Source organism: Vulpes lagopus, chromosome 18 (genome assembly GCF_018345385.1).
Source record: "Vulpes lagopus strain Blue_001 chromosome 18, ASM1834538v1, whole genome shotgun sequence".
NCBI classification, from domain to species: Eukaryota; Metazoa; Chordata; class Mammalia; order Carnivora; family Canidae; genus Vulpes; species Vulpes lagopus.
This window is the reverse complement of record NC_054841.1, coordinates 24,943,656-24,971,206: the sequence shown is the minus strand read 5'-3', so window position 1 is coordinate 24,971,206 and position 27,551 is coordinate 24,943,656. Positions and strand designations below refer to the sequence as shown.

General features: G+C 58.5%; 3 protein-coding genes across 6 annotated transcripts; 1 reads left to right on the top strand and 2 right to left on the bottom strand.

Moving 5' to 3' along the window:
* Positions 1 to 214: 214 nt before the first annotated feature.
* Positions 215 to 16,240, bottom strand: NECAB3 (N-terminal EF-hand calcium binding protein 3). Of its 4 annotated transcripts, XM_041733491.1 has the most exons (13): positions 16,019 to 16,240; positions 14,104 to 14,128; positions 12,499 to 12,607; positions 11,497 to 11,522; positions 11,188 to 11,285; positions 3,332 to 3,468; positions 2,954 to 3,072; positions 2,724 to 2,803; positions 2,566 to 2,619; positions 1,914 to 2,026; positions 1,663 to 1,740; positions 1,104 to 1,195; positions 215 to 1,017 (listed from the first exon to the last, which is right to left on the bottom strand). In XM_041733491.1, the coding sequence occupies exons 1-13, from the start codon at positions 16,145 to 16,147 to the stop codon at positions 992 to 994; spliced, it is 1,086 nt and encodes a 361-aa protein (XP_041589425.1). In that variant the 5' UTR covers positions 16,148 to 16,240; the 3' UTR covers positions 215 to 991. The 4 variants fall into 4 exon arrangements, with proteins under 4 accessions (XP_041589425.1, XP_041589427.1, XP_041589426.1 ...); XM_041733493.1 differs by lacking the exon at positions 1,663 to 1,740; XM_041733494.1 differs by lacking the exon at positions 215 to 1,017 and having other exon boundaries at positions 1,194 to 1,334.
* On the top strand, positions 6,241 to 11,176 carry ACTL10 (actin like 10). The gene is made up of 2 exons (XM_041733205.1): positions 6,241 to 6,352; positions 8,594 to 11,176. The coding sequence occupies exons 1-2, from the start codon at positions 6,241 to 6,243 to the stop codon at positions 9,949 to 9,951; spliced, it is 1,470 nt and encodes a 489-aa protein (XP_041589139.1). The 3' UTR covers positions 9,952 to 11,176.
* A 1,283-nt stretch (positions 16,241 to 17,523) lies between the features above and the next one.
* E2F1 (E2F transcription factor 1) lies at positions 17,524 to 27,119 on the bottom strand. The gene is made up of 7 exons (XM_041732884.1): positions 26,722 to 27,119; positions 21,649 to 21,739; positions 21,049 to 21,268; positions 19,909 to 20,061; positions 19,286 to 19,400; positions 18,969 to 19,191; positions 17,524 to 18,837 (listed from the first exon to the last, which is right to left on the bottom strand). The coding sequence occupies exons 1-7, from the start codon at positions 26,980 to 26,982 to the stop codon at positions 18,590 to 18,592; spliced, it is 1,311 nt and encodes a 436-aa protein (XP_041588818.1). The 5' UTR covers positions 26,983 to 27,119; the 3' UTR covers positions 17,524 to 18,589.
* Positions 27,120 to 27,551: the final 432 nt, after the last annotated feature.

Below are 27,551 nucleotides of genomic sequence, written 5' to 3'. Positions count from 1 at the left end.
CCCCAGAACCAGAGTTTGTGGAAGTGAGAGGGCGCTGAATTGAGGAAACCGGTGTCAGCTGTGATGAAGTTCCCACCACCTACAGGCATGGGGACCCAAGATGGGAAATGGTTGATTTCTAAAGAAAGGTTGCCTGCCCTAAGTCACTGGTCTGAGACGCAAACCAACCCCAGAGCCTGGCCGCCTTGCCAAGGGAGAGAGAGGACACAACACCAGAGGTGACCACTTCCTTTATTGCCTCTGCTGGGGTCCTGGGCTGAGGTTCAGAGGTATCAGGGAGGAGCAGGTGACACTGGGCCCAAATTATTGCTACTTGGCAAGGTCACCCTGGGACTTCCCATAGTGCCCTGAGTATGGGTGGGCATGAGCATGCAAATTATATGCAAATGGCATGCAAACCAACCCAGGATCCTGCAGAGGAGGATACTGGAAGAGTTGGGAGCCTGCCAGCCCAGGAGGGTGACGAGGACACCCAGGTCCTTACCCCACACTGCAGACGGATCTGGCCCAGCCTCACGGGTCGAGGTTTGGGGGGGGGGGGGGGGGGGTAGTCCCTGAGCATCAGCCCTGGTTCTGCTGGCTGAGGAAGAGCAGAAGCCTGGCCCCAGGACAGCAGGAAGAAAGCAGGGTACCCACGAAGCAGCCAGACAGCCCGAGGCCCACCCAGAAGGAAGCAACCCACTCTGCCACACAACAAGGCTGGGATGGAAGGGACCAGAATCCAAGCCTCCTGAGCCAGGCAGAGGCCAGAGTGCCTCAGAGGCCAAAGCTACAAACAATAAAATACACTGATTGATAAACAGAAAGCAAGCAGCCCAATTCCTGATCCCTGGGCTGAGAGACTCTCCACCAGCTGGTCTGGGGGGCCTCTGAGAGCCCAGCCCCAGGTCTAAGAGAGGCAGCGTCCTTGGTCTTGGTGCTGAGTTGACCAGTCCAGAAGCTCCAGAATGAGGCAGCTGGGCCCCAGGGCCTTGGCTTATGCAGGTCAGGCTCAGTTATTCATAATCCACCAGGAAGCTAGGGGTCAGAGGTTGAGGATCAGAGGCCATCAGGGGCCCACTGCTGCTCCACAGGGCAGTAGAGGGGTGGGAGCCACAGCATACCTGGGAAGAACACAGTGGTGAGGGTGTCCGGAGCCCGCAGGTGGTCAATGAGGATGCGCTGGAAGGCCTTACTACAAGCAGAATGCTGGTGCCTGGGGAGGGACCTGAGGCTGGAGCTGGTGCCCACAGGGCAAGACCACCTGGCTGAAAGCTCCCCGCTCCCAGCCCGGGCCTGCTGTCTGGATCTGGATCCCAGTTCTGCCTCATACAGGCTCTGAGCCTCAGTTCCCTCTGTGAAATGGGGAAAATAGTGCAGACTGTACTGGGGCACGGAGCAGAGTATGTGAAGTGCAGGGTGTGGCCTGGTGCTAACTGCTTACTGAGTGCCTACCCCCTGCCGTGTCCCTGACATTGTGTTCAGCTCCTCATACACCATCTTGTTTGGCTCACAGGAGGGTGGACCTCTTACCTCTCTTGGAAAGGAGCCTTCTGGGGCTCAGAGGGGATGAGAAACCCTCCTGAAGTCACACAGCCAATGAATAGAGGACAACTGGAACCCAGCCTGACTCACTCCCGGGCCCATACTCAATAAACTTTAACTTCCAGACACCATCCATACCTTCTCCAAGAGGCCTCATCCCGCCAGAACTCATACAGGGTGAAAGAGGCATTGTCCAGCATCTTCTGGGCAGACACACTGTGGGGGCCAAAGAGATGGCCAGGCCAGGCCCAGGCTACCACCACCACCACTGCCCACCCAACCAGGGTGTCTAGTGGGAGCCCTGGCCCAGCGTGTCTAGCCCCAGCCCTTTGCCCAGCTCAGCCCCCTCCCCTGACCTTGGCCAACCCACTAGCCCGCTAGGGACTCACTGCAGGCAATGGCTCTGGGCCCCTGTGAAGTCCACATAGCAGCACAGGGCACGGTGGAAATCCTGCAGGGCCTCCTCTGCCACCTGCACCTGCCGCTGGGCCACAAGGATGTGCTGACAAGAGAGGCAGCCTGGTGAGCAAGGGTAAGGCGGGGCAGCCCAGGGACCAACGTGGCCTTCTGGGGACTCCGCCCTTCTCAACTTACACAAGCCCCCGCCCACCGGGAGGTCGAGCTCCCGCCCCAACCTGGCCCCCACATCCCTGACTCCCTCCCCGCCCCAACCTGGCCCCCACATCCCTGACTCCCTCGTCCTCTCCCCGTGGCCAAGGTCACTGCCTTGATCCAGCCATCGGCCCTCTCTCCTGCAGTATTGCCACTATTTCCCCCTCCTACTGCCGTCCACACTGCCCAGGCCCAGCTTTTAGGAATGCAGGTGAGGGAAACTAATGGCAGTGATCTCTACAGGGTCACGGAGCAAGTGCCAAAGCCCAGCACCTGCGCGCCAGGCTTGGGGGGTGAGGGCTGGGCCAAACGTGGGGAAGGGTCATCTGACATAGAGGCCCGGGGAGCAGCTGGCCCTATGAGCCCGTGCACTTCCAGAGCACCTCCTCCGGGCCCGATCCCCAGTGCCTGTCCCTCTCCTGGACTCACCGAGCCAGGCCCCTCGGTAAGCTCCTCTTCATGCAGAGGTTCCAGCCTAGGGGCCTGTGAAGGACACGGAGTGTGGGCAGGGTTCCCAGTGTGTGACTGGCTTAGGTGATTCCAGAAAAGGTCCTCCCCCCTGGGGCACCGGCCGCGTGCCTGCTCACCTTACACTCGAGCTGGTCAATGAGCTCCTGGAGACGGTTGACTTGGAGCCGCCACTGCATCTCGGCTTCTGAGCTCTGCCCTGGGATGGGAGACCCACAGTGGAAAGTCAGGCCCGGGCCCCCCTACGCCGGGAAACTCTCAGGATGTACCGAGGGGGCAGTCGAGGAGTGGGCCCTGAGCCAGCCCCGCACCCTCCTCCACCAGACGTCCCATTCTGCCACAGGCGCACCTGTGTCTGAGGAGCCAGACCACCAGTTGGGTGACCGACTGACACTCCGCAGGGCCCTGCGCCCTGCCCGCCGGCTGCCATGGGGCCTGCTCTGCACCTCCACGCTGTCTTCATCTGACCTAGGGAAGTGGGGGGGGGGGTTAACCCACTGCTCCCAGGCCCCCGGGCCAAGGACTGGGGCCCCAGAACAGGGCCAGACACAGGTGGGGCACAACAGGTTTCCTGGGACACAGAGGCAGCCTCAAAGCCAGCCACCCCCTCTTGGCCTCCCTGGCCAAGAACAAGAATGTGGGCTCTGGGATACTGGAGCTACGGAATGAGATGGAAGCTGAGGGCCCCGGAATGTGGAGACCATGACCTGCAGGGCACCTCACATACCGTGGGCCCTGGGCCTGGGCCTCCAGGGTGTCCGACGCCCCTTCCAGCGAACTCTGCAGGGCCTGTAGCTGGCTCACTGTCTCCCGCAGGAGGAAGCGGGTCACAAACTGGTCAACCTTGGAGGCCTGCTCATACTCCTGAGGGCAGAGGGTCAACATTTCCTGGCCTCAAGCACGTATTTCTGGACAGGGGACCACGGCCTTGCTCCCTCACCCCCACCCTCTACCCATCAAAGCATGAGGAAGCATGAAGAGCAGAGAGCATGCAACCAGAGTGGGAGCAGTGCTGGGACTGGGAGCAGGGCCTGGACTCCTCTCATGAGGGCCTGGCCTCCCTTTCTGGGAGGTGTGAGGCACTGACAGGGAGGCATCTGCCCCTTTCTGGGCCACAAGGCCCCTTCCCTGCTGGGGCCACCAGCTTCCGCCAGGGTGGCCCCAGGCACAGCTAGGCTGGTAGCGGGGAGGGCAGGTCATAGGGCATCCAAAGGCCAGTTTTTGACACATGAGGCAAAGGATGGTGTGATGTGGCCCCATACTCACCAGCTGGCCCTACACTCATAATCTGTGCATGCATTCATTCATTCTCTCATCCATGCAACAAACATTTACCTTTTCCTAGGAGCTGCAGATACAAGACAGCCAGCCAGGTCACTGTCCTTACACACACACCAGCACTGATCCCTACATCACTAGCCTCCACTCAGCCCCTCCCAACGTGGGCAGAAAGACAAGGCCGACACGTGCCAGGCCCTATGCTGCTCATGTGGGATGCTCAGAGACTCTCCAACTACCTTCGCCTCCTTGTGACTCAGTTTCCTCACCTAGAAAACAGGGATGATAATAGCCATCTCACTGAGCTGTTGAAAAACTTCAATGAGTTAATTCCTACAGAGGACACAGCCCAGGATGGGAGTCCTGAGGAGCCATGGTCTAGCCAGGTGCTTGCCCACCCTCCACGAGGGGCTCCAGAGGCACCATCCATCCGCGGCTTCATCTCCTGTCCGTGACCTGCCTCAGCTCAGCCATCGGAGGAGGCCTGCTGGACCAGGCTTATGAGATGGGAGGCAGGAACGGACTGGGGGCTGGGTCCTCTCACTCTTACACAGGCCAATGGCTTCTGACCTGTCTGTCCCAGCCTGGTCTCTACACTTCCTGGCCATGCTCTGAGCTCCCTGAAATCCAATAAATTCCCTTTTGAGCACTTCAGATAATTGATCAGTTCTGTTACTTGCAACCAAAAAAACCCAGCTAACGTAAAAGTATCCACTCTGTGCCAGGCCCTGTTACAAGCAGAATTTAATTCAATCTTCATAACAACTTACAGGAACCATATTGACTCCATTTTGCAGATGAGAAGACTGAGGCCTAGAGCAATTGACTACCTTGGCCAAGATCACACAACCAGTTAGTGGCAGAGTCAGAATTCAGAACAGGACCACAAAAACCTCCTCTCCACTCACCACTAAGCACCTTACAAGCCCTGCCTCTTTCGTGATTATCAGCCCACTTTTATAGCTGAGAAACCAAGGCCACAAGTCAAAGTCAATGGAGCCAGATTTGCGTGTGGGTTCTGGGAGGAGGAGCTTAGAGTCTGGAGCTGGTGAGGTTGATCCATGAGGTCACAATGTGGTCTCCAGGACAGAGCAGGGGCGGGGTGCTCCCCACCCCAGCCAGAAGGCAGGGCAGAGGCAGCATGGGCTGTGGCCCCCAGTGGTGACCGGCCCTGCCATGGGAAACAACAGTTCTCACAAGAGGACCAAAGTGCCCAAGCAGGCCCGCAAGGAGAGCCCACCTGACATGGACAAGGCTGGGCGGAAACCGTTCTTTAGCCACTTCAAGAGGAAGAAGCCAAGTGTGAGTGCCAGGGCGCTAGGGGTTGGGGGGAGTCAGGGGTGTTTGGACAGGTGGCCAAGAGGGGACGCGGAGTCTAGGCCCTGTGGGCCTAAGTCCGAGGGGCACAGAAGGCCGTGGATAACGCCTCCTGAGCATGAGGGTCCCAGAAGCCCAGAAAGGGATAGGGATTCAGGAAACCGGGAGACCGGGGAGTCCAGGAGGGTGGGCAGGAAGGGGTCCCCCCAACTCGGACACATCGGTAGAGGGCCCCGCATGGGGAATCAGAGGCTATGGGCACAGGGTATTCCCTTAAGCCCCCTTTCCAGCTCCTGGCCTCAAAACGTACTGCTTTTCCGGGGCGCGTTAAAGTCCCAGCGCCAAGGCTAGGAGGGCAGGCAGAGCCCACAAACAGGGGCGGGCGAGGGCTCCCAGAGGGGCGGCAGGCGTCCGGCGTGATGGGACGGGGCAGACCCACTCCCGCCCCCGGGCACGGAAGGATCCTCACCAAGAAGGCGCCGTGCCCTCCTCGCTCTCACGCTGCTGCGCCCCCCCGCCCCCCAGGCCAAGATCGTGCTGCTGTTCCCCGCGGACAAGCGGCAGCAGCCGGCCGAGGTGGCGGCGGGCTCCGGCGCGCGGCCCGGGCGGCCCGGCGAGGACGCGGCGGGCATCCCCAGGGGCCCCCCGGCGGCGGCGCCCACGCTGCGAGGAGCGGGCGACGGCGCGGCCCCGAGCGAGGGCGCACGCGCGCGCGAGATGAAGACGATCCTGGCGCTGCTGCTGCTGCTGCTGCTGCTGGACGCGCGGCTGCGGGAGGAGAGGCGCGGCGCGGCGGGGGGCGGCGCGGGGGCGGGGCCGAGGCCGCGCAGGGCGGGCAGCGGCTGGAGGCGCGCCCGCTGAGCGAGGGCGGCGCGGGCCGCGAGGCCGACCCCGCCGGGGAGCAGCCGCGCGCCCGGCCCGGCCCAATAAAGAGTGCATAGCAAACCCTGGCGCCAGCTAGCTCTGTTCGGGGCGGCGCGGCCCTGAGCTGGGTGGGGGAAACTGAGGCCCAGAGCGAGACAGGGATGACCCGGTGTATTGATGGCAGAGCAGCAGGCTCTGGTGCCAGAACCTGTGTGCGCCTCCTCCTTGGGAGCCACGCGTCAGGACCCCTGCCCCCTGCCCCGAGCTGGCGAGGGGACACCCTGCCACGGTGGAGGGAAGCTATTTCCCTCCAACTCCAGGCCCTGGTCAGACCCTCCCAGGTCTACAGGTCCAAGGGAGGGGAGTTTGGGCAAACCCTGGCTTGGCCAAGCTAGGAGGAGGGGCCTGGTTCCCACAGAGGCCTAACGGGTCCAAGAGTCCCCAACACTCACAAGTCTTTCTTAGGCACGGTGGAGGGTCCCAGGCAAACAGCCACCACCCTGGAATGAACTGTGAAGGCTCCACAACCAGCAGGCCTGGGGCCTGGGACTCACATTCTGTCTGCGAGAGCACCAGGCTGGGGTGTGTGGGCCTCTGTTCCCTCACTCCTGCCCCACTTTGCTTGGGAACCCCCAAGTCACCTCAGTCACTTGTCTTCCAACCTCCTCTGTGCCATCCCTTTGCCCACACTGCAGCCAGAAACTTCTTCCAAACCACTTAGCTATCTGCAGGACAGTTCACTGATTCTCCGTGGCCCACAAGGAAATGCCCAAACTTCCTGTTGTCGTGTGCAGGCCCAGGCCCCAGCCTTAGTCTCTCCCTCTAGGGCTTCTGAGTGACTCCTAACCTCACCCCTGCTCTGGCTATATTGCCACTGTGGTCTCCAATGCAAGGTTTACCTCCCTAATTCACCCAGGAGAGGCCTGGCATGCTTTCTGTGAGAAAGATCCAGCTGTTTGTCCTCATTCTCCCGGGTCCTGAACCCAGCTTCAGGCCTGAGTGCTGCCCAGCTCTACTGAACCTGTAGCCACCCTTCCACTGGTGACCACCTCATAATGTCCCAAAGAGGGCAGATGCAGCAGGGGTCAAGATCCTATCTCATTAAAGACAGAGGCTCAACTTCTGCTGAAGATGCACTTTCGTTACTGTCGACATCCCTTCCATATCCCCTGCATCAGGCTGGAGGTTGCATGGCCCACAGCATCTCTCCAAATGCTTGTAAGAACAGACCCTTACCTACCATCCATGTGGTTACAATCAGGGTAACCATGTTCCTCAATGTGGCCACACATTCTGGCCATGCGTGATTGACCCAGGCGGTCCTATCAGCCTCTACCCTGGGACTGTAATTCTGGAGCTCTGAGAGACTGTTTGCTACATGAACATATGTGGGCTTAAGCCAGTCTTCAGAAGAATAAACAGTGCAGAGATAATACACATCCTGCAGTCTTACACCTGCAACCAAAATGGTCCTAAAGAAAACAGACTCTGCAGAGACAAGAAGTGGCCTTTTTCCTGTGGAAGGATTATTACTACCTTTTGGAGGAAGAAATTGAGTCCAGAGAGAGAGTAGGACTCGCTCGAGCCCAGAGAGATTGGGACTTGCTCAGGGGCACACAATGAGTCATCTTCAGAACTGAAGTGATAAACACAGTCCCTCAAGAGTCCATACATGGAAGCCCCTGAAAGTAGGGTCCCTGTGTAGGCTGCCTGGGCCCCTCAGGGCTGAGCACAGAGGTCCTCAGAGTGGCTGTAGATCTATGATTAAGAGCTTTCTCTTCAGGGACGTGTGGGTGGCTCAGCAGCTCAGCGGTTGAGCACCTGCCTTTGGCCCAGGTTGTGATTCTGGAGGCCTGGGTTCAAGTCCCACATTGGGCTCCCTGCATGGAGCCTGCTTCTCCCTCTGCCTGTGTCTCTGCCTCGCTCTCTCTGTGTCTCTCATGAATAATTTTTTTTAAAGAGCTTTCTCTTCAGCACTGGGGTGGGGAAAGGGGCGTGGCTCCACATCTGGCCAGAATACATCAGATAATCTGAAGTAGTTTTGGGAGCGAATCAGATTGGTTGTGCTGGGCAGCTGAGACCAGATCCCCCAACGCCAAAATCACCACTCTTGGCCTTGTCCTAGGAGAGAGGAATGGAGTTTTCATGGGTGGGCTGTGGAAGCACAGCAGGTACTGAGGACTGAGGTCACAATGAGTGCAATCCAAGTTCTTTTCCTTCCTTCTCTGACCACCCCCTCCCACCTCCACAACCAGGAAAGACTTAAGGCCAGGAGAGAGGTGCCAGGAGATCTCCTGGGGCTCAAGGACTAGGCTGGACGCCTGGGCCCCCAAGGAAGGATATATGTCCAGAGGACATTACCACAAGGCCCCCTCCGTGTTAGAGCTCTGCGGCTCCTGTTGGCTTCTCATTATCTAGAAGGATTTGATGTGGCCCGCCCATCATCCCTCTCTGCCACGGCCGGGGAAGGGGGCCACGTAGCAGAGGTGAGTCCTCAGAGAGGTGGGTCTGGTGCAAGGTGAGCCTTGAGCCTGGGGCCACAGGAGGGCGAAGAGGGCCAGAAGCCGCTGGAGCCAGGCGAGAGCGGAGGACACTTGGAAGAGGCGGGGCCTCGGGGCTGCGGGCGGAGCCAGAAGCTGCAAAGAGCCGTCCAGGCGGGCGGAAGACGGGAAGCTCGGGCCCAGGGGCTGCAGCCAAGAGAGCGCGCTAGTTCCGCAGCCAGAGAGGCAGGAGCCTCAGGGCCGGGCCCCGAAGGCCACGGTGGCCTCGCCGTGCGGCAGCAGGCGGCTCCGACGGCCGCCGCCGGGGGGCCGCGTGGCGGTGGTGCTGGACCAGGGCTCGGGCTTCGTCAAGGCGGGCTTCGCGGGCGAGCAGCAGCCGCGCCTGGTGCTGAAGAGCTCCAGCCCGGGGCCCGGCGCACTGGGCTGCGAGCTGGGGGACGGGGTGGCGCGGGCGCACCCCATCAGGCACGGCGTGGTCGTGGACTGGCAGGCGCTGGAGGGGCTGTGGGAGCGCCTGCTGGTGGGCGGCCTGCGGGTGTGCCCGGAGCGGTGGCCCGTGCTGGTGAGTGACTCGCCGTCGGCGCCGCCCGCGGGCCGCGAGAAGGTAGCCGAGCTGCTGTTCGAGGCCCTGGCGGTGCCCGCGTGCCACATGGCCAGCACCGCGTTGCTGGCGCTCTGCTCGGCCGGCGCGCTCAGCGGCCTGGCCGTGGAGGCAGGCGCGGGCGTGTGCCACGCCACGGCCATCTATGCGGGCCACTCGTGGCAGGAGGCCACCTTCCGGCTGGACGTGGCAGGCAGCACCCTGTCGCGCTACCTGCGGGACCTGCTGGTGGCAGCGTTCCCCGACCTACAGCTGCGGGCCCTGCCCCGCAAGGCTATCACACAGCTCAAGAAGCGCTGCTGCTATGTGTCGCTGGACTTCGAGGGTGACCTTCTTAACCCTGACCGCCACCACCCGGCCACTTTCTGCTTAGGCAATGGCTGCTCTGTCTGTCTCAGCAGCGAGCGCTTCCGCTGCCCCGAACCCATCTTCCAGCCGCGTCTGCTAGGCCAGACCAAGCCAGGACTGCCTGCACTGGTCTTCCAGGCATTGCAGAAGGTTCCCGCAAGGCTACGCACTCGGCTCGCTGATACTGTGGTGCTGGCCGGTGGCTCCACACTCTTCCCCGGCTTCACTGAGCGCCTGGAAATGGAGCTGGAGGCACAGTGCCGGAGGCATGGCTATGGGGCCCTGAGGCCACACCTGGTGGCCAAGCCTGGGCGTGGCACAGCAGTATGGACAGGCGGCTCCATGGTGGCCTCCTTGCGCTCCTTCCAATGCCACTGGATAACCCGGGCCATGTACCAGGAGTATGGCTCCAGGCTAGTGCATGAAGTGTTCAACTGAGTTATGCTGTACCGGAGGGTGGGGCCCCGTGAGCAGCTGCAGAGGCAGAGGCTTGGTGGGCTGCCCTATAGCTCTATCAGAGGCACTGAGTTCCAGATAAAAGTCTCAAGTGATTGGAGCTGGCAGAGTCATCATGCGCAGATGGGTTATCCCTACCCCTTACTGAGCCAGGAGGAGGTGATCCGGACCCCTAGGACCCCCACTGTGACCTACAACTTGAATCTACCTAAACAGTGCCAGTTCAGGGAATACCAGTCCAGGTGCCTACCCTCAGGGCCCTGTTTCCATGGCAATGAAGAAGGCAACAACCCCACTTGTGTCTAGGACACAGATACGGAAATTACAACACATCAACCCCTCATCATGTACCATTTGGATTCCCATCCTATGCCAAAGTTCAAGGGATGACCCTTTGAAAACCTATAAAATCCCATGGGGAAGCAATGACAAAAGGAAGCCCTGTCCTCAACTGCTCACTGACTTACTGAGGGCCTCAGTTTCCCCTTCTGTAAAAAGTGGGGTCAGGCACAATTCTGGGCCTCCTCACTGTTCCCTTCTGGCCTCCTTATCAAGAGCTATGGGGCAATGGGAAGTGGAGACATCTCTCAAAAGGAACACATAAAGGGAGGGGTGGCTTGTATTTCTGAAGTCACTATCTTGAGAAACTAGAGCCCTGGCTGTGAGCACTGTTTGTGCTTATATGCACATGTGGCCACATATGCAAACGAAACACTTGGGTGCACACATGCCAGCCTTACACATGTCCTCAAGACAGGCCCTGCCCCACCAGGTTCCACACGCCTCATGGCCTATGGCTGTGTGTGAGCATGCCCCACCTCCCACCCCATCCCTGCTGGGTCTTGGGCTTGATACCCCACAACAGCTAGGTCTGGCCAATAACAGAAACCAAGGTGGCCACAGCTCCAGGTATTAGGTGGCTGCTGTGTGCCAGGCATAGTTCTGGGTGTTGGAAATAGAGTAGAGAACGAGAAAGACAAAAATCCCAGCCTTCATTCTCATTTGTCACATCAAATGTATGGAAGTAAGCTCTATTATGATCCCTAGTTTACAAATAAGGAAACTGAGGCCCGGGGAGATAAAGGTGCACAGCTAGGAAGTGAGAGAGCCATGACTTGAACGCAAGCCTCTAGCTTCACAGCCCTGAGCCATGACAGTGGAGGCTCCCACAGCACAGCAGACACCCCTGCCCTCATTCCCATCAACCCCTCCACTCACCAGCTTGGTGGTGTCCATGGCAGTGAGCACTGCACAGTTCAGCGACTCCAGTGCGGCCAGCACCGGCCGGTAGACACCCAGGTGTTCTGAGAAATAGTCTGCGGGCAGAGGAGGTGCTCAAAGGTTCCCGGACCAGCCCCCACCTGTTCCGTGGCCTCACTGACCCAACCTGGAATTCCTCAGCAGCCAAGCAGGCCTCAAATCCTGAGCCAAGCCCATCCTGTTCCACTAGGAGAGAAAAACCGTCTCTCATCATGCCCACCTGCCCAGGGGTCCCGGGAGACCAGAGCTCCCGGTGGGCCTACTCACCACACAGTCTCTCTGTTTCCAAATTGCTGTGGGGAGAAGAGAAGGCACCCCTCAGTCCCACAGACGTAAGCCTGTGGCCTGGCACTTTGAAGCCATGCTCCTCCCACTGCCCTCCCAGCTCAGCCTGACGAGGAGGCTACTTCTGTCTCTACCCCAGGTGAAGCTGCTCTGTGGGCCCAGAGGGGCAGCAAGGGTACTCCTGAGAGTAAAAATTCAGACCCACCCTTGGCCTCCAAGGGGATTTCAGGCCCAGTGAGAGAGATGTGGACACAGGCCAGAGAGGAGTGGTCAGAACTGGGAACAGGAAGCCAAGTCTGGGGAAATCCTAGAAAGCACCAGATGTTACTTGGTAGGTTAGGGAGGGCTTCCAGGAAGACGCTGCTTTAGATAGGCCTTGAAGGACAGGAATTTGATTGGAGTGTCTGGTGGTGTGGGGAGGTGGCAGCCCTGAAGACCAAAGGTCCAGCTCAAGTTTCAAATAGGGAAGGGCATGGAAGCCTTGAATGCTGACCCAGAGGCTGGGATTTATCCTAAGGAGATATTGAGGGAGAGGGAGGGACAGCTGCGGATGCATGTGCACCCAGGTGAGGAAGCATGGGGAGGGAAGCGTACATCTCCTGCTAAGGCCTGGAGATGCGGCAGCACGCTTGGGGAGGGAGTGCGTGTTCAGGCACTTTGCGTCCATGGGTGGAAGCAGGCTATCCTCAGGCATCCTTTGGTCCCTGCAGAAAGTGGGAATGGGTGGGGGGACACCTGTGGGCTGAACCACGGGTGGTGACTCAGACCTGGCTATTTTGGGGTCCCAGCTAGGAGTGTGACGGACAAGGCTGGAGCCAGGGAGGGGGTGAGTGGGTGGGTAATGTTGGCATCAGGCCCTGGCACCTCTCTCTCTATGCAACCCCCCATCCTCCATAAGGAAGCAAGGCAGCAGGGGACACAGTGGGGCTGGGACAGCCTAGCCTCACACCTACCCACGGCTCATCCACCCCCTCTCGTACTTACTCGGTGGAGTGCCCATCAATGCTGCTGAACAGCTCGCGCAGCTCCCCAGGGCTGAGAACCCCATCGGCAAAGTAATTCTGGAATTCCTCAAATGAGAGCTTACCATCATCTGGGGGGGGGGGGCGGCAAAGAGCAGAGCTGGTATCCCTGAACCCCGCCACCAGATTCAGACCCCCCCCAAAGACTATTCAGCCCAGTGGAATGGAATTCTGAGCATGGTAGGGAGATCTGAAGACAAAAGGGTCCTTAGAGGTGCCCACTTAAGGCAACAGGGCCTACTTTGCAGGCACCCAATGGACAGAGCAGCACACACGTGGCATTGCACAGCGACTCAATAAATGTTTGCCAAATGAAGAAACAAATGAACAGCCTGGGATGCGGCCAGATCACGGCAGGACCCAGACGTTACTTGGAGGACTTGGGGGCTGAGTCTCTGCCGGCCAGCCTGGCTCCAGGCTGCTCTGGACCCACGCCCTTCCCAGAGAAGCCACTGGGAGGCAGATAAGATCTTCCTAAGAGGAGCTGGAGCTCCTGCAAGAAGCAGCAGCAGGCTGGCTTAGGAGGAAATGATCTCCTCTCCGCAGGGTCCCTGTGACAGATAGTTACATAGTCTGAGCACCACTGGGATGGCCGAAGACACTGGGGATTTGGCCTGTAAGGTCTTTAAGCAGGTGGGGTTGGGGGAGCAGAGCTGGGGAAGGACCTGAGCCTCCCCAGGCAGAACACTGTTCCACACAAGAACACAAATGAAACCATGTGTCCTGATCAAGGGGTTGGGACACCATCCTGTCTCCAGGAGACTTAGACACGAAAGGGTCTGAAGACCCCAGATGGAAGTGAGGCCAAGGAGGACTGGCTGCCACAGCTCAGACCCTCACCTGGCCGATCAGGGCACAGTGGGCTGCCCCAAGTCATCAGTGGGCAGCAAGTGCGGCTCCTTTAAGGGCTCCTGCTTGAGCTTTCAAGGTTTTCCCAGACCAAGATCTGAGACTGCCCAGCACCCAGGGTAGGGGAGGCTGATTGCCTGGACTCAGGATCACCCTGGGCTAGGTCCAGGTGGTTGGTCATACGAAAAGTTACTGAGCCCTGTAAAGGTCTAAATAAAATCCTCCACAGGCCTCATCTCCACACTCCACCTTTCCAAGCCCCTGACACAGGGAGCCTGGGACCAAGCATCACTCAGACTTGGGTTCAAGGCCTACCACTTAAAGGCTGTGTGACTTCAGGCAACTTGCTTCACCTCTTTGGGCTTCTGCTCCTTTGTATGTGAAATGGGGTGAAGAATTCCCACCTAGCTGGTGGTTGTGAGGACAACATGAAGTCATATAGAAGAGTTACCCATAACTGTGCCAGGGCACTGTGTGAGAGTACGCCCCCACCTCCAGCTTCTGACTAAACCACATTCCCTCCACTCTCCATCCTGCTAAGCTTAACTCCAAACGGCACTCCCTCTGGGAAGGATGCCTGGAGTGATTCTTCTGATTTGGGTCTCCCTAAGATTGTTCTCCATTCTAGACTGTGCCCCCAAACCCAACATTGTGCTGAGCCTCCCTGATGCCTCCCACCGAACCACCACACTGTGGACCCTGGGGAAGTCACACTCACCATTCTTGTCTGCTCTGCGGAAAACCTAGAGGACAAAGGGGCATAGATGGGAACTGTAAGTGCTGCCCGGGAGGCAAGGGCCCCCACCCAACTCATTAGGGCCTCAGCGGGCCAGGCTGCCCCCACCTCTCCCTTCCTGCTGCCCAGCCTGCTCCCAACTCCCTACCCAGATCAGCCCTGCAGGAGGCTTTCCACTGAGGGGGGCACAGGAAGATCACACAGCAGGTCCCACCACTTGCTCACTTCTCCTGCAGGCCTGGCCTCATGGTGGGCACTCCAGGCCAGCTGCCGGCACCCCTACCTCCCACACCTGGAGTCTATCCTGGATTCTGTGTGATGCATCAGAACTTGGCACGGTCCCAGCACGAGGGAGGGAGGACGGGCCACGTTCCTGGGCCCTTGTCCTAGACCCGAACCCCTCATCTCTGCGGCATGGCCATGGCCCATCCCCAGACCGCCTGCTTATGGCTGTCTCCCTGGCTGCTTAAGAGCCTGATGTGTGGGCAGTGGCTAGCCCTTCCTTTGTGGGTGCCTGGAGTTAACCCTTCCCGGTCTGGGGCTTCTTATGAGTCTGACTCAGTGTGTGAAGGCCTCTGGGCAGGCTCGTGTGTGTGTGTGTGTGTGTGTGTGTGTGTGTATGTGTGTACGCGCACCTGTGTGTGCACATGTGCAAGGGGGAGTGAGAGTGCCAGGATGCAAGGCTGGACAGGCTGTATTTACAGAAAAGAAGAGATGAAGGGCAACAGAGGCAGATAGAGAGGAAGAGTCAAGACATGGTCAGGGACCAGAGTCCCAGATCACCCCAAGCAGCCCAGTAGATGGGAGACCAGCACACCTGGCAAGGAGAGGCAGGCCAAAGACTGAAGAGAAAACCCCTATCAGCTCCAGGTCCTGACTGCCACTCCTCTCCAGCTGTTTTCTCTGTCAGTGAAGCATTGGCATGAATTTAACCCCTGACCAGACACCTGACTCAGAGGCGGCCTACCACTGGCTCAGGGTCACACAGCAGCCCAATGTGGCCTGGGGGGCAGATGGAGATGTCAGGGAGGGGTGTGACGCTGTGGACGAGGACATCTGGGGCCACACCCTAGCATGCCTCTGACTCCATGTGTGATCATGAACATATTCCGGACTCCTCCGGCCTTGGTTTTTCCATCTGGGAAGTGGGACAGATAAGTCTCTTCCATCCAGGGCTGTGGTCAAGGTGCTGAGTCACTGGGGGCAGCAGGGAGGGGACAGGAGTACAGTCTTTCCCATAGGCAGAGACCTCTGAAAGTGGGGCATTAGTGGGCCAGGATGGGGCTGAGCACCAGGGTGAAAGGGGGGAAGGGGCTCAGGGCAGTGATGGAGGCCTGGCTAGGGTGCTCCATGCTACTGCCCCCAGGGGACTGCGGACCCACCTGCCACCCACGAGAGGGATGTATAGACCACTGTGGGCAATCCTGATCAGCTGTGGGACCCGACGGCCCCTGGGTCAGATCTCAGGGACTCTTGGGATCAGTGCTTGGGTCAGGAGTCAGGGGGCTGTTTTTTCTTTCAGGCTCCCCTGCCTGGGTCAGCCCAGCAGGGGGCTGCTATAGAGGGGGCCGCTCCTGTGACAAGTGTTGACCGTCTCCACCGCATCAGACACACCGATGGGGTGGACTTGGGGGTGGGGGAGGCAGCAGGGGCAGTGCCGCGCAGCCAGGGGACCAGGAGAGATGAGGCAGAGAATGGACACAATGGAAACGAGATAAAGACGACGGAGAAGGGAGGCAGCAGGGGCAGAGAGAGACAGAGAGAAGCAGAGACCCAGAGACGGGAGCAGGGGCCCAGACAGATCTGGAGGGAGACACGGGCAAGGAGAGACCGGGAGAGCAGACGGCGCCGACGCCGGGGCCAGAGGGCCCGCGCCCCCCACCCGCCCCCCACTCACGTCCTGGAGGAGCGCAAGTCCGGCGGGCCGGGCGGCGGGCGCGGGCGCGGGGGGCCGCCGGGGCTCGGGCGCGGGCGCGGGCGCGGGCGGCCGGAGCAGGCACACGGTGAGCAGCCCCGCGCACGCCATGGCGCCGCCACCCACTCGGCAGCGGCTCTCGGCTGGGGCTCGCTGCGGCTCGGGCTCGGGCTCGGGCTCGGGCTCTGGCCGCCGCCGCCTGGACTCGGGGCCTCCCGCCCGCCGCGCCGGCGCGCACGCCCGCGGCCCCGCCCCCCGCGGCTCCTCCCCGCCCCTCCCGGGGGCCTGGCCGCGCCTCCGCCAGAGCCGGCCGCGGGCTTCGGGGGCCCCACCGCCCCGCCGTTCCGGGACCAGAGGCTCCGGGCGGGCTGGCGGCCGGAATCGGGAGCCGCCCGGGGGCCAGTTCTGGCTCAGACGGGCTCTGTGGGCCTGGGAGGGCCGGGAGTACTACACAGCCGGGAACAGGGCGGAGGGGCCGCATGTGCCCACCAAGGGCAGGTCCCGCACCACCGGGAGCAAGCCGCCGGGCCACAGAGGGACACCGGGGGGCAAGGCCTGCAAGGGACGACGAACTTTTCTGCAAAATGGGAGCGATCCTAGAGACCATAAAGGATTATTGCGGGGACTCACCCCACTGACTGCAGAGGGCTTACAATAGAAACTGGCCCACAGAAAGCTCACCTAGGGGCTAAACAGGTCTGTGTGGACTGCCTCCCAGACCCCTCCAAACTCAACACTGCTCTTTGCCCTCCCCTCTGCCATTCCGGCCCCCTCTTCAATTCATCTTCCAACACTGGCCAAAGGGAGTGTTTAAAATAAGAAACAGGAAAAAAAATAAATAAATAAAAAATAAAATAAGAAACAGGAGATCACTGCTGGGCAGGAGGTCACTCCTGGTCCCCTGAACACAGCCCCAAACTTAATTCTCTCCACTCTGGCCCTCCCCTTAGGACCCCACACTGGTGCCCTGCTCACTCCTGCCTTTGCCCACACCACTTTTGTCTGCTAGGGGTGTTCGTATTGTCCTCCTTTAACTTTCCTACAGCTCCCAGCTCACACATCACCTCTTCTAAGAAGCCCTCTGATTTTCTCATTCACCTAAATCTCCTCCAGTCAACCCTGAAAGCCCCAGGAGGAACTTGTGGCCCCAGAACCTGAAAGAACCTGATAAGAGAATCATCCTGTTGTAATTATTTGTTGCAGGTTACAAATGCCCAGAAACACCTGGAAGGAACACAGCAATCCGAGTGGCCTCTCTGGGGCTGGGGAAAGGAGGGGAGTTCACTTACAACTCCATTGGATTGGTTTTTAAGTTAGGACAAAAACGGTTGACGAAGCCTACCTTTCTTTGTGGCTGTGAGGCTCAAGTGGAATGAAACCAAACAGGGGCAAGGAGAAGGGAAGCAGACAAGGGGTGTTTTCCCAGCAACTGTGACCTCTCCCATCCCCGGATTTGCTCCCAGCACAGTCCCAATACCCAGCCCAAACACCATCAAAATATTTATTAAAACCAAAGCAGGAGGGAACAGAGCGGTTAGGAAGGCAAATCAAAGTGCAGATTGGAGGGTGGGGCAGAGCAACGAGTGGGGCAGAGCAACGAGCGGGACAGAGGGGCCCCCCCGCAGTCTGGGCCAGGGGAAGCCCTTCAGCCACCCCTCCTACCCACCCGGTCAGTGAAGATCCCCCACTCACCTCTCGCATCTCACATCCATCCTGGGGGGCAGTTGGGGCCCTGTATTGACCCCAGGGGAGGGACCACCCCCTTGATCCACCCATGGCTGTCAGTCAGTCGGTCCGTCCGTCTGGCTCCCTCCCTCACTTTCCCAATAAATAAACCGCTCAGGCCTCAGCTCCTTCGGAGGAGGGCAAAGAATAGCTCAGGGACCCCTGCCCTGCTCAGGGCTATAGGGAGTTGGGGCAATAGCCCCACATCCCTCCTACCCTTTGCTGGTGCCCCAGGCTTGCCAAAGAGGCCTCGATAAATAAATAACGCTCCATTAAAGCTTCGATCAGAAAAACCTTTAAGACGACAGAAGTGCTCTCGCTGTCCTGCAAACAAGCAGGCCAAGGCCTCGCCACCTGGCCTGGTCAGCGCACAGGATTCTGGGGGCAGGTGGCCACCCTGGGCCTCGTGGGGCCCCTGGAGCAAGGAGACCAAAAGTGCAGTTAGAGCCCCCACCACGCGCACACATGGACTCATGCACACACACGTGGACACACTGGGGCGTGTTTTCAGTGCACGCACAGATGTGTTCACCTTCATTCCCCGGTACATGCACACACACATGCTCACACACCATTCACCCCGTGTAACACACATGTTGGGTGTTGGGTGCATGCACATACACACCACAAACAGAATCCTTCCCTTCCTGGCTTGCTTAGCCTCCTGGCAGTAGCCAGGCTCCAGAGCAAGAAAGCTTCTGGAGATAGGGGAGAGGGGTATAAATTAAATGTTTCCAATTGGGCTGGGAGGACGGCCAGGGGTAGGGGGCTCCAGGGCTGCAGAGACAAGGTGGGCATCTCAGGAGGCCCTGGTCCCCCTAAGCCCCATCAGAAATCCAGAGGGGTAAGGTCCCCAAAGTCACAGTCGAAGAGGTCTCTGATGCCCTCACCCTCCTCAAGGCCAAAGTGGTAGTCGAGAGCCTCGTGGGGTGGGGACAGGCTGATGAACTCCTCAGGGAGGAGGCCGGAAAAATCCTCCCGCGCATGTTCCAGGAGCGAGTCGGCCGCCACCAGCGGGGACAGGCGGTCCTCGTCCACGGGGGCCCGCAGGCCACCCATCCGGGAAAGCAGAGGTTCTGGGGAGATGGGGGAGCATCACAGGCCGGGGATGGCCCACAGGGAGGGCAGAGGGGGTATCCTGCCGGCCCACCCAGCTGGGAGAGGGAGAGGGACCCTGACCCACCCCACCCACCCTCCCTTCACCCACCTTGCTCCAGGCTGAGCAGGGACTGGCTGGGATCCGAAGCAGGGGATGAGGGGGGAGATGATGGTGGTGGCACTGTGGTGGCAGGGTCAACTGGCCTGTCTTCCTCCCCAGAAGCTGTCCCCTGGGATGGGGTCTTCCCAGGGCTGATGCCGCCTGCACTCTCCTCAGGGCACAGGAAAACGTCAATGGGGCCTTGTTTGCTCTTAAGGGAGATCTGAAAGGTCTGGGTGGAGGCAGCAAGCAGGGTAAATTGAGGCTCGGCTGACCACCAACCCCGCCCAGCCTGTCCTGGTCAGGTCTGGAGTCCTGGGTCTCACCTCTGAGGAGTCTATGGCTTGGAGCTGGGTCTCAGGAGGGGCCTTGATCACCATGACCATCTGCTCTGCAGGGTCTGCGATGCTACGAAGGTCCTGGCAGGTCACGTAGGCCAGGGTTGGTAGAGTCAAGGAACACATGACCTTTGACCTCTGGGGTCACCCACCCAGAGTTCATAAGAGAGTTATAAGAGATTACGTAAAAATAAAATCTTTTTTAAAAAAAAGTGTTTTCTATTTTTTATGAATGAAAGACAAATAAGAACTTAGATCTCAAAAAAAAAAAAAAAAAGAACTTAGATCTCTAACCTTGAAGCCACTGCCATGTACCAAATCACTACCAAATAAATGTTTGCTATTGCTGGTACTAGCTTTTCTAGTTTGAATCTCTGCTGTTTGGGGATTGATTACTTTCCCCTCTTACAGATAAAGCTGATGCTCGGAGAGGTTATGTAACTTGTCCAGCCTAACACGGAATAAGTGCTCAGCCCAGAACTGGCACCAAAGCCAGAGCACCACCTCCTCCTCAAATTCAGGGCCTAGAGTAGACTTGTTGGTCCCACTTGGATGGGGCCCCACCCGCCCATCCTGTCCTCCATGGCAGCCGGCTGACAGCCCAAGGATATCGCTGGCTGTCGGAGTCCTCAGCGAGCAGCCGCAGTTGTGTGGTGCAGATATGGATCAGGTGGTCCAGCTGCCGCTCACTCTCCTGCAGCTGCCGGAGGTCCTGAGTCAGTCCTTCAAGCCGCCCACTGATCCCCACTGCTGCATGGCTGCCTCTGCAGGAGGCAAAGGGAAAGTTTGCAGTTCTTGGCTCAGCCCTAACCCTCAGCACCCAGTCTGCTGCTGCCTGTTCTGTGAGACACACACAAGCCCTTGTCCTTCTCTGGGTCTAACTCCTGGGCTGGGAAACAGCAGAGGGCTGAAGCGGGCCTCCAAGTCAGGCTGGCCAGGGTCTGAAGTCAGGCCTGAAAGACCCCTCACGGAGGGCTGGGTAAGTGGGTGATGGCACAGGTGTGCCATGGAATCCTACAAGTTTGTATAAAAGGACGAGAATGTATCAGATGTACAGACACGGATGTACTTCCAATATGTGTTGTCAAGTAAAAAGGGGGAAAAAAAAAAGGATGCAGAATGGAATGATGTACCAAAAGCTGAAAAGGAAAATGTGTCAGAGAGGGCAGTGGCATGGCTAAAAGAGGTGAGAGGGGAAAAATAAAACAAGAATTAACAAGATTGGGGTGCCTGGGTGGCTCAGTCGGTTGAGCGTCTGCCTTGGGCTCAGATCATGATCCCAGGGTCCTGAGATGGAGACCCTGCTCAGCAGGGAGCCTGCTTCTCCCTCTCCCTCTGCCTGCTGCTCCCCCTGCCTGTGCTCTGTCAAATAAAGTCTTTCCAAAAAAATTAACAAGAATTAACAATCCTACTGAGGGTGACAGAGGGCATAAGAGCCATCACCTAATGGTAAGAGGGGTGGGCAACAGCTGGGAAGGGCACAGGGAACTTTCTGTGGTGCTGGACATGTTCTTTATCCTGATCTGGATGGTGACTCCCCAGACGAAGAAATACACGAGGGTGCATTGAGCTGCGTATGTGATGTCTGTGGAAACTTCCTCAGAGAAGCCACCTCCCCCTCCGAGCCTCAGTTTCCCCAGCTAGACGATGAGGATGCGGACAGCCATGGTGGGGATCGCTATCAGCTCCTCCACGCTGGCCTGGCCCCAGGCCTTAGCCTCCGCCTGCCCTCCTGAAGGGCTGGTACCTACAGCCACTGGATGTGGTTCTTAGACTTCTTGGCAATGAGCTGGATGCCCTCGAGGACGTTGGTGATGTCATAGATGCGCCGTTTCTGCACCTTCAACACCTCAGCCGCCCAGTTCAGATCAACAACGCCATCAGCCGAGCGGCTCAGCAGCTCCAGGAAGCGTTTTGTGGTCAGATTCAGTGAGGTCTCATAGCGTGACTTCTCCCCTGGGGATTTCACACCTAGGGGTCCAGGCAAGGAGGGCTCCCTCAGTACCACCCCCACACCTAGGTGGGCTAGCCTTCCTGGCAGTGCAGGACAGGGCCAAAAGATGGGAGTGGGATGGGCAGATGGCTCCTTCCCCTTGGCGAAGCCAACCGGGAGGGCCTGGGGCTGCTGCCTGCCAACCACGAGATGTTCCTCTTCTGGCTGGGGAACTCCCCACCCCCCAGGGCCTGGGGAAGCCATGCCAGGCAGCCACTCCAGCTGCCCCTCAGGGCCCCCAGAGGCCTGGCTCCAGTCCAGGCCTGACAGATCAGAGTTTACTCTGCAAGCATGTTTGTCCACACCCCCAACTTGGGCCCGGTCAGGGGGCCTGCCCCAGCCCCAGCTCTGTGGGTACCTTTTCCTGGGTGGCGGCCTCTGCCCCGGGCTGGCCCACTGCTCTCAGCCAGGTACTGATGGTCAGTTTCCAGGTCCAACCTCCGCTTTACCTGTGGCAGAAACAATGGGATGATGCCTAATAACCAGGAGCAAGGCCACAAAGACTGGGCTCAGGGCTTGGTGCTCCTGGGCCACCCCTGCCCCACTTTCTCTATCATGTGACCTAAGTGTATGAGGGAGGGGGAGATCCCAGGGGACACAGTCCTACCGCACAGGACAGATCAGTCAACCATGGGGCGCAGAAGACCTGAGTTTAAGTTCTAGCTCCATCAGTATTTCCCTGGGTGCCTATGGCAGTTTTAAAATCTGTCTGCAAATTTGATACTCTCCCTTTCAAAAAACAAAACAAAACAAAAAAATAGAGCCTAATTCTCCTCCCCTTAAATATGGACCAGATCTGGTAACTTGCTTAAGAGCAGTGGGATGGAAGTGATGACAAGTCACTTCTCAGACTGGGTCAGAGCTGCACTGGAGCTTCCTCCTTGTTTTCTATAATGGACCACTCACTCTGGCAAGGCATTGAGGCCTTGTCCAGTAGCAACATCAGTCTTAGAAACAAGTCCTTCAACCCTGGTCACGCCTTCTGATGACTGCAGCCTCGCCCAACATTTTGGCTTACAATCTCAGCAGAGATCCTGCGCCAGAAGCACTGAGCTTCAGTCTCCTCTGAATTCCTGCCCCACCAAAATCTGTGTGATAATAATTGTTTGTTACTGGTTTTTTTTTTTTAAGATTTTATTTTATTTACTCATGAGAGATACAGAGCGAGAGAGAGGCAGAGACACAGGCAGAGGGAGAAGCAGGCTCCATGCAGGGAGCCCGATGTGGGACTCAATCCCAGGTCTCCAGGATCCTGCCCTGGGCTGCAGGCTGCGCTAAACCGCTGATGCCACGGGGGCTACCCTTTTTTTATTGTTTTTAATTTCAATGCCAGTATATTAACACACAGTGTTGTATTAAGGACTTGTTGTTTTAAGCCATTAGGATACAGGTCCCTTGGGCAAGTTACCGTCTCTCTCTGGATTCTGTGAACATGGTAGCAGCTAGTACTCACCACGTTTTGCACATTAGTTCATTCCGTCCTATGGACTAGCAGCACAATAATGGCTCCACTTTATGGATAAAGTAACTGAAGCCCAGAGAGGCCCAAGTCAGACAGCCAGGAAGCAGCCAAGCCAGGATTCCTGTCCAGAACACCCTCTGACTTAGTCACACACACGGGAGGATGGAGATTGCCCCAGAAGTGTCTCAGGCATCTCAGGCCCATCCTGACCCACCCCAGTCCTCCCCTACCCATGAGGTGTCCCAAGCTAGACCCTCACTGGGCAGCCATCTGGTAGCCTTTGAGAAACCTCTCACCATAGCCACTATCTCCTCCCATTTGGACCACTCAGCCAACTCCCTGCCTCCACCTATCCTTCTCCACCCTAGTGCCCTCCTCTGCCACTTCTCCATGTAAACTTCTGCTCAGACGTGTTTTCTCACAAACTTGTGCCTCCAAGTGTTAGCCTGAGCCGTTTCCCTCCCATGAATGCCCCCACCTGCCTTCAACACCAACTCTGCGGGAAGGCACCTTACTCCTTACTTAGGTCTTCTGATCCTGCAAGAGACCAGGCCAAAATGCCTCAAACCCGACCTTTCCCCACAATATCTCTTGCAACCAATTTCTGGAGATGTATTTGTCTCACCCAGGAGGCAGTGCCCCAAGGCAGGCGCCGGGCCGGAATTATGGAATCATCACTGTTCGCAGGGCCTGGTGTTAACTCCCGTCTGCTGTGTGAACCTCTGCACGTGCCAACGAGCCCTCGCTCTCACCGCACACTCATGGATGCCCTCAGGTGCCCCAGGGATAGAAGTGCTCACACATGTCGAGTGTCTCTTGTGTACTGAGCCCTGCTAAATAATGGCTTTACCTGCATCCAGTCATCAAACCCTCTGCCCAGACCTTGCAACAGATGCCAAGATGACCTCCACTTCCCAAGAGGCCTGACAATGAGAGAAAGGCCAGGATGTGAGCCCTAATGGGCTGACCCAGAGCCCATATTCCTACCTACCACGTGTCCTGCTTCCCTGCAGCTTCGTCCAGAGACCAGCCCCCAAAAGCCATGTGTGTCTCCTCTCTGGCCTTGCCCCTTAGGCCTGAACCTAGCATCCTCCTGCCAATTGCACCCCTCATCTTCCTGCTCCTCAGGCCCATGCCCACCGTGATGACAGGTCAATGCCACACCCTAAAGCAAGGGCTCAAGCAGGTCTCCATTTCAGCCACCACACTCTAGAGAGCTTGGCACAGGAACCTAAAAAGGCAGAGGTGAAGACACACAGAACATTGTGGTGAAAAAATGTGGACATCTCCAACATCTATGGAAGGGGAGCCACAAAAAGTGTGGCTCATCCAGTCCCTGGAATACCACGTAGCTGTCAAGGACTAATGAAGGGTGACACAGAATCCTCTCAAAGACATAATGACAAGAAAAATATCATCAGAGGGCAATGCATTTATATGATCCCTTTTTGGATTAAAAACATGAAACATTTTTCTCTGGTTCAGTGCCTAATATTCTAGAATCCATTCTAGGGGTAACCTCTGTATGGTATGTGGGTGGAGGACAACCATGGGGGGACTGTTACTATATCTATAAAATGGGGATGATCTACTGTTTGAACATAGAAATAAAGGAAAAACTATAATTTTTAAAATTTAAGGGGAAAAAAAAGCTGTCACAACCATCTTTAAAAAAAAAACAGGCTTAGGAAAAGAAAACAGGAGGAAAAATGAATGGTGTTGGCATCCTTCAACTTTTTAGCCTCTTAACTTTTTCTATAGTAAATGTTTTAATTTGCTTTTTAACAGCTATGACAACAGGATAGAGGTGGACAGGAAGTGCCAGGAGGAATGGCTGAGTTGTAGAGTCTTGCATGCTAGAGGTGCTCAATGAATGCTCACTGATGCAGAAGCTGAACCCGTAGCTTGTTTCAAAGACTGCCTCACACAAATGTCAGTGCAGAGGGCAGAGGCCACAGCTCAATCGGCCAGTGGCTGACCAGAGGTACAAGAGTGGAGAGTCTTGGAGGGGGTGTTTCTGGACTTCAGCTCTGGGACGGTGCCAGCCCTCACCCCCACCCACCGGCAGAAAATGGATACTAGTGCTTCAGTGCTGTGAGGGCAGAGGCTCCTTCTTTGCCCATTGTCTAGTACCTTTTGGGCAGTTCACTAACTCAACAGTAGAATGGATGGAATGCTCAGGCCCACAAGGCTGCCCCTGACACTGCTGGGGGTGGGGTGGAGTACATTTCCTCAGCCCAGTCTCTGGCAGCCCTCAGGGCCTGGAGCTCAGCTTCTATAGCCCCAGGTTGGCTAAGTACTTGTCAGTCAGCTAAATGCAGTTTTCAGGTCCAAGCCCCAGGCTGGCACCTGCAGAGAAAAAAGGCCCCTGGGATAGAGGTGACCCACCCTTAGTACAATCCTCCTCCCTTTACCCATCAGAAGGGTTCCTAACTTCCTTCAACCTGTATTATTAACATTTCTAGGAGGCAAGGCATCCCAGTGGCAAACTAGTTAACAGCTCAGAAAGTCTGGACTGGTCCCACCATTCCACTAGCTGAATGACCTATCATCTCTAGGTCTCAGCTTCCCTATCTGTAAAAGGGGATGGTTGTTGAGAGAGTTAACTGGGTGAAGTTCTTGGCACACAGCCTGACACATAAAACAGTCTCAAAACAATGGTGGCTCCTATTGTTATTATTATTAGCGTCTTGGTGATTCCGGAAGGAAGGCAAGGCTAGGCTGGGCGAGGGGCCAAGGGAGTTAGGGGAGACTTGCCGGGATGCCTCAGGGACCAGCTGCCACCCAGGCCCCCATAAGCAGTTGGATAGCTTCCACCTCCTTCCTGGGGCTCTGCTTCACCCCTCCTACTTGCTCCAGGCCCCCTGCTGAGACCCCCTCCTGCCTGGCTGGCCTGGCCCCTGCCCCCTGCCAGCAGCCTTCCATGCCCCACCTTCACCCACAGGCCCTGACAGTCAAGCTGGTCTCCATGCCCAGTCCTGCAGCTCACAGGTCCAAGCTCCAGGCCTCTAGGCCCCGCTCTCCAGTAATTAAGCAATCTTTTCTGGGCCCCCCAGTCCAAATTGCTCCTGAGCCTCTTGCTGCTCAGGGAGCACTTTATCAAGGCATCTCCCTGGAATATTTACTCTCTCCTGGCACTGGGGGCCTCCACTCCAGCTCCCAGAGGCCCAGCCCACCCATTACTTCCCTGGGGGCCTAGGGGTCTGCCTGCCTGATTAATGAGGCTCCATGGCAACCAGGGCCTGTGAGGGTGGAGGGTGGCAGATGGAAGGACAGGCAGAGGGAGGGGATCAGCAGCTGGCCCAGCCACCCCGCCCCTGCAGAGAAGGCCTCCCAGCCAGGAGGCCTGTCCCCAGAGGCCCAGAGGCCCAGGCCTGCACCTGGCAGTGGAGCATCTAGGCAGGAAGGAGGGTCTCCTCAATGACTCTTTCAGCAGTCTGGCCCCAGGATAGCCCCCTCGACCTCCTCAAGGGGCCATGTCCACTACCCTGCCACGAGTTCTGGTCTGGAGCCAGCAGGCCTCAGTTCAAATCCCAGCCCCACCACTTGCAGCCGTATGACCGGGGGCAAGTCACTTCCCCTCCCCGGGCCTCCGTTCAGATGGGCACAGTGACAACACTGAGCTCACAGCATGGTTGTGAGTTCTGGCTCGAAGTTCGCCAGAGACCTGGCATGCAGGCAACACCAGCTGAATACACGTGGGCTATTATTACCACTGAGTCTGACCCTCGAGCGGCTCCGGGAAAGCCGAGGCCCAGAGCAGAGGAGCAAACAGCGACTGGCCCGAGGTCACCCCGCATCCCGGGGCGGGGCCCGGAGGCCCAACCCAGGCTCGACCCCGCCCAGCCCGGGAGCCTCGGCCCACCCCCTCCCCCCGCCCCCGTTGCCTCCGGGCCAAAAACCGCGCCCCGACCGGGTCTGCACGGGGGTCCAGACGTGCACTCGGCCCTGTGTCCCTGGTGTCCGTACCGGCGGGCGGCCGAGCGCAGGGCGCGGCGCGCTGGGTGTGGGCCGGGGCGCCTGCGGCGTGGCGAAGAGCAGCAGGTCGGGGTCGCGGGGGCCAGCGGCCGGCGCGGCCGGGCCGGCGGGGGCCGGCGGGGCGCTGGCGTCCTGCGCCGTGGAGATGATGACGATCTGCGAGGAGTCGAGCAGCCGCAGCGCGCCGGCCCCGAGCAGGGCCTCCAGCGCCGGCGCGCATGGGCCGCCTGCGGGGGCCCCGGCCACGGCCATGGCGCTCACGGCCCGCGCGGCCCGGGTGGCAGGCGGCGGCGGCGGCGCGGGCCCATGGCGGCAGGCCGCGGCGAGGGCTCGATCCCGCTCCGCCCCCGGCCGCCGCTGCCTGCAAAGTCCCGGCCACTTTTACGCGCCAAATCCTTTTTGCCGCGAAAGAGCCACGAGCCGCCGAGCGCTCTTAGCATTGGCTGTCGGGCCCGTGACGTAGGCGACGGCGACGGGGTCCATTGGCTGCAGCGTGCCGGACCGGCGGCGGTGGGCGGGACGGGGCGTCGGCGCGAGGAGGCGCGGCCAATCGCGGGACCGGGCGCGCGCAGGCTTTGTCGGGGCGGTGCCAGGAGCTCTCGCACTCCCCGCCCCCAGCCGGGACTGTCCCTACCCCAGGCGTGGTGGCGCGGCTCGCACCCCGACGCACCGCAGACCCCGGGTCCCTGTATGTGGAGCCCTTTAGGACAGTGTCCGTCCTGCGCTTCACACCGTATTCGGACCTCCCGTGACCCCCTAGACTCCGCCACCTGTAGCCCCAACAACCTTAGTCTGAATCACTTAGAAACTGCCCTTCCTCT

Coding starts and splice junctions, on each gene's coding strand:
- NECAB3 (XM_041733491.1), bottom strand. CDS start 16,147: ATGGCGTGCGCGGGGCTGCTCACCGTGTGCCTGCTCCGGCCGCCCGCG. Junction 11,523..12,498: donor ATTGATGGGCACTCCACCGA/GTAAGTACGAGA, acceptor TTCTCCCCACAG/CAATTTGGAAACAGAGAGAC. Junction 1,196..1,662: donor GATGAGGCCTCTTGGAGAAG/GTATGGATGGTG, acceptor GTCCCTCCCCAG/GCACCAGCATTCTGCTTGTA.
- ACTL10 (XM_041733205.1), top strand. CDS start 6,241: ATGGCAGAGCAGCAGGCTCTGGTGCCAGAACCTGTGTGCGCCTCCTCC. Junction 6,353..8,593: donor CGAGGGGACACCCTGCCACG/GTGGAGGGAAGC, acceptor GTGAGCCTTGAG/CCTGGGGCCACAGGAGGGCG.
- E2F1 (XM_041732884.1), bottom strand. CDS start 26,982: ATGGCCGTGGCCGGGGCCCCCGCAGGCGGCCCATGCGCGCCGGCGCTG. Junction 21,740..26,721: donor CTGCGCTCGGCCGCCCGCCG/GTACGGACACCA, acceptor TTTCTGCCACAG/GTAAAGCGGAGGTTGGACCT. Junction 19,192..19,285: donor AAGCCATAGACTCCTCAGAG/GTGAGACCCAGG, acceptor GCCTCCACCCAG/ACCTTTCAGATCTCCCTTAA.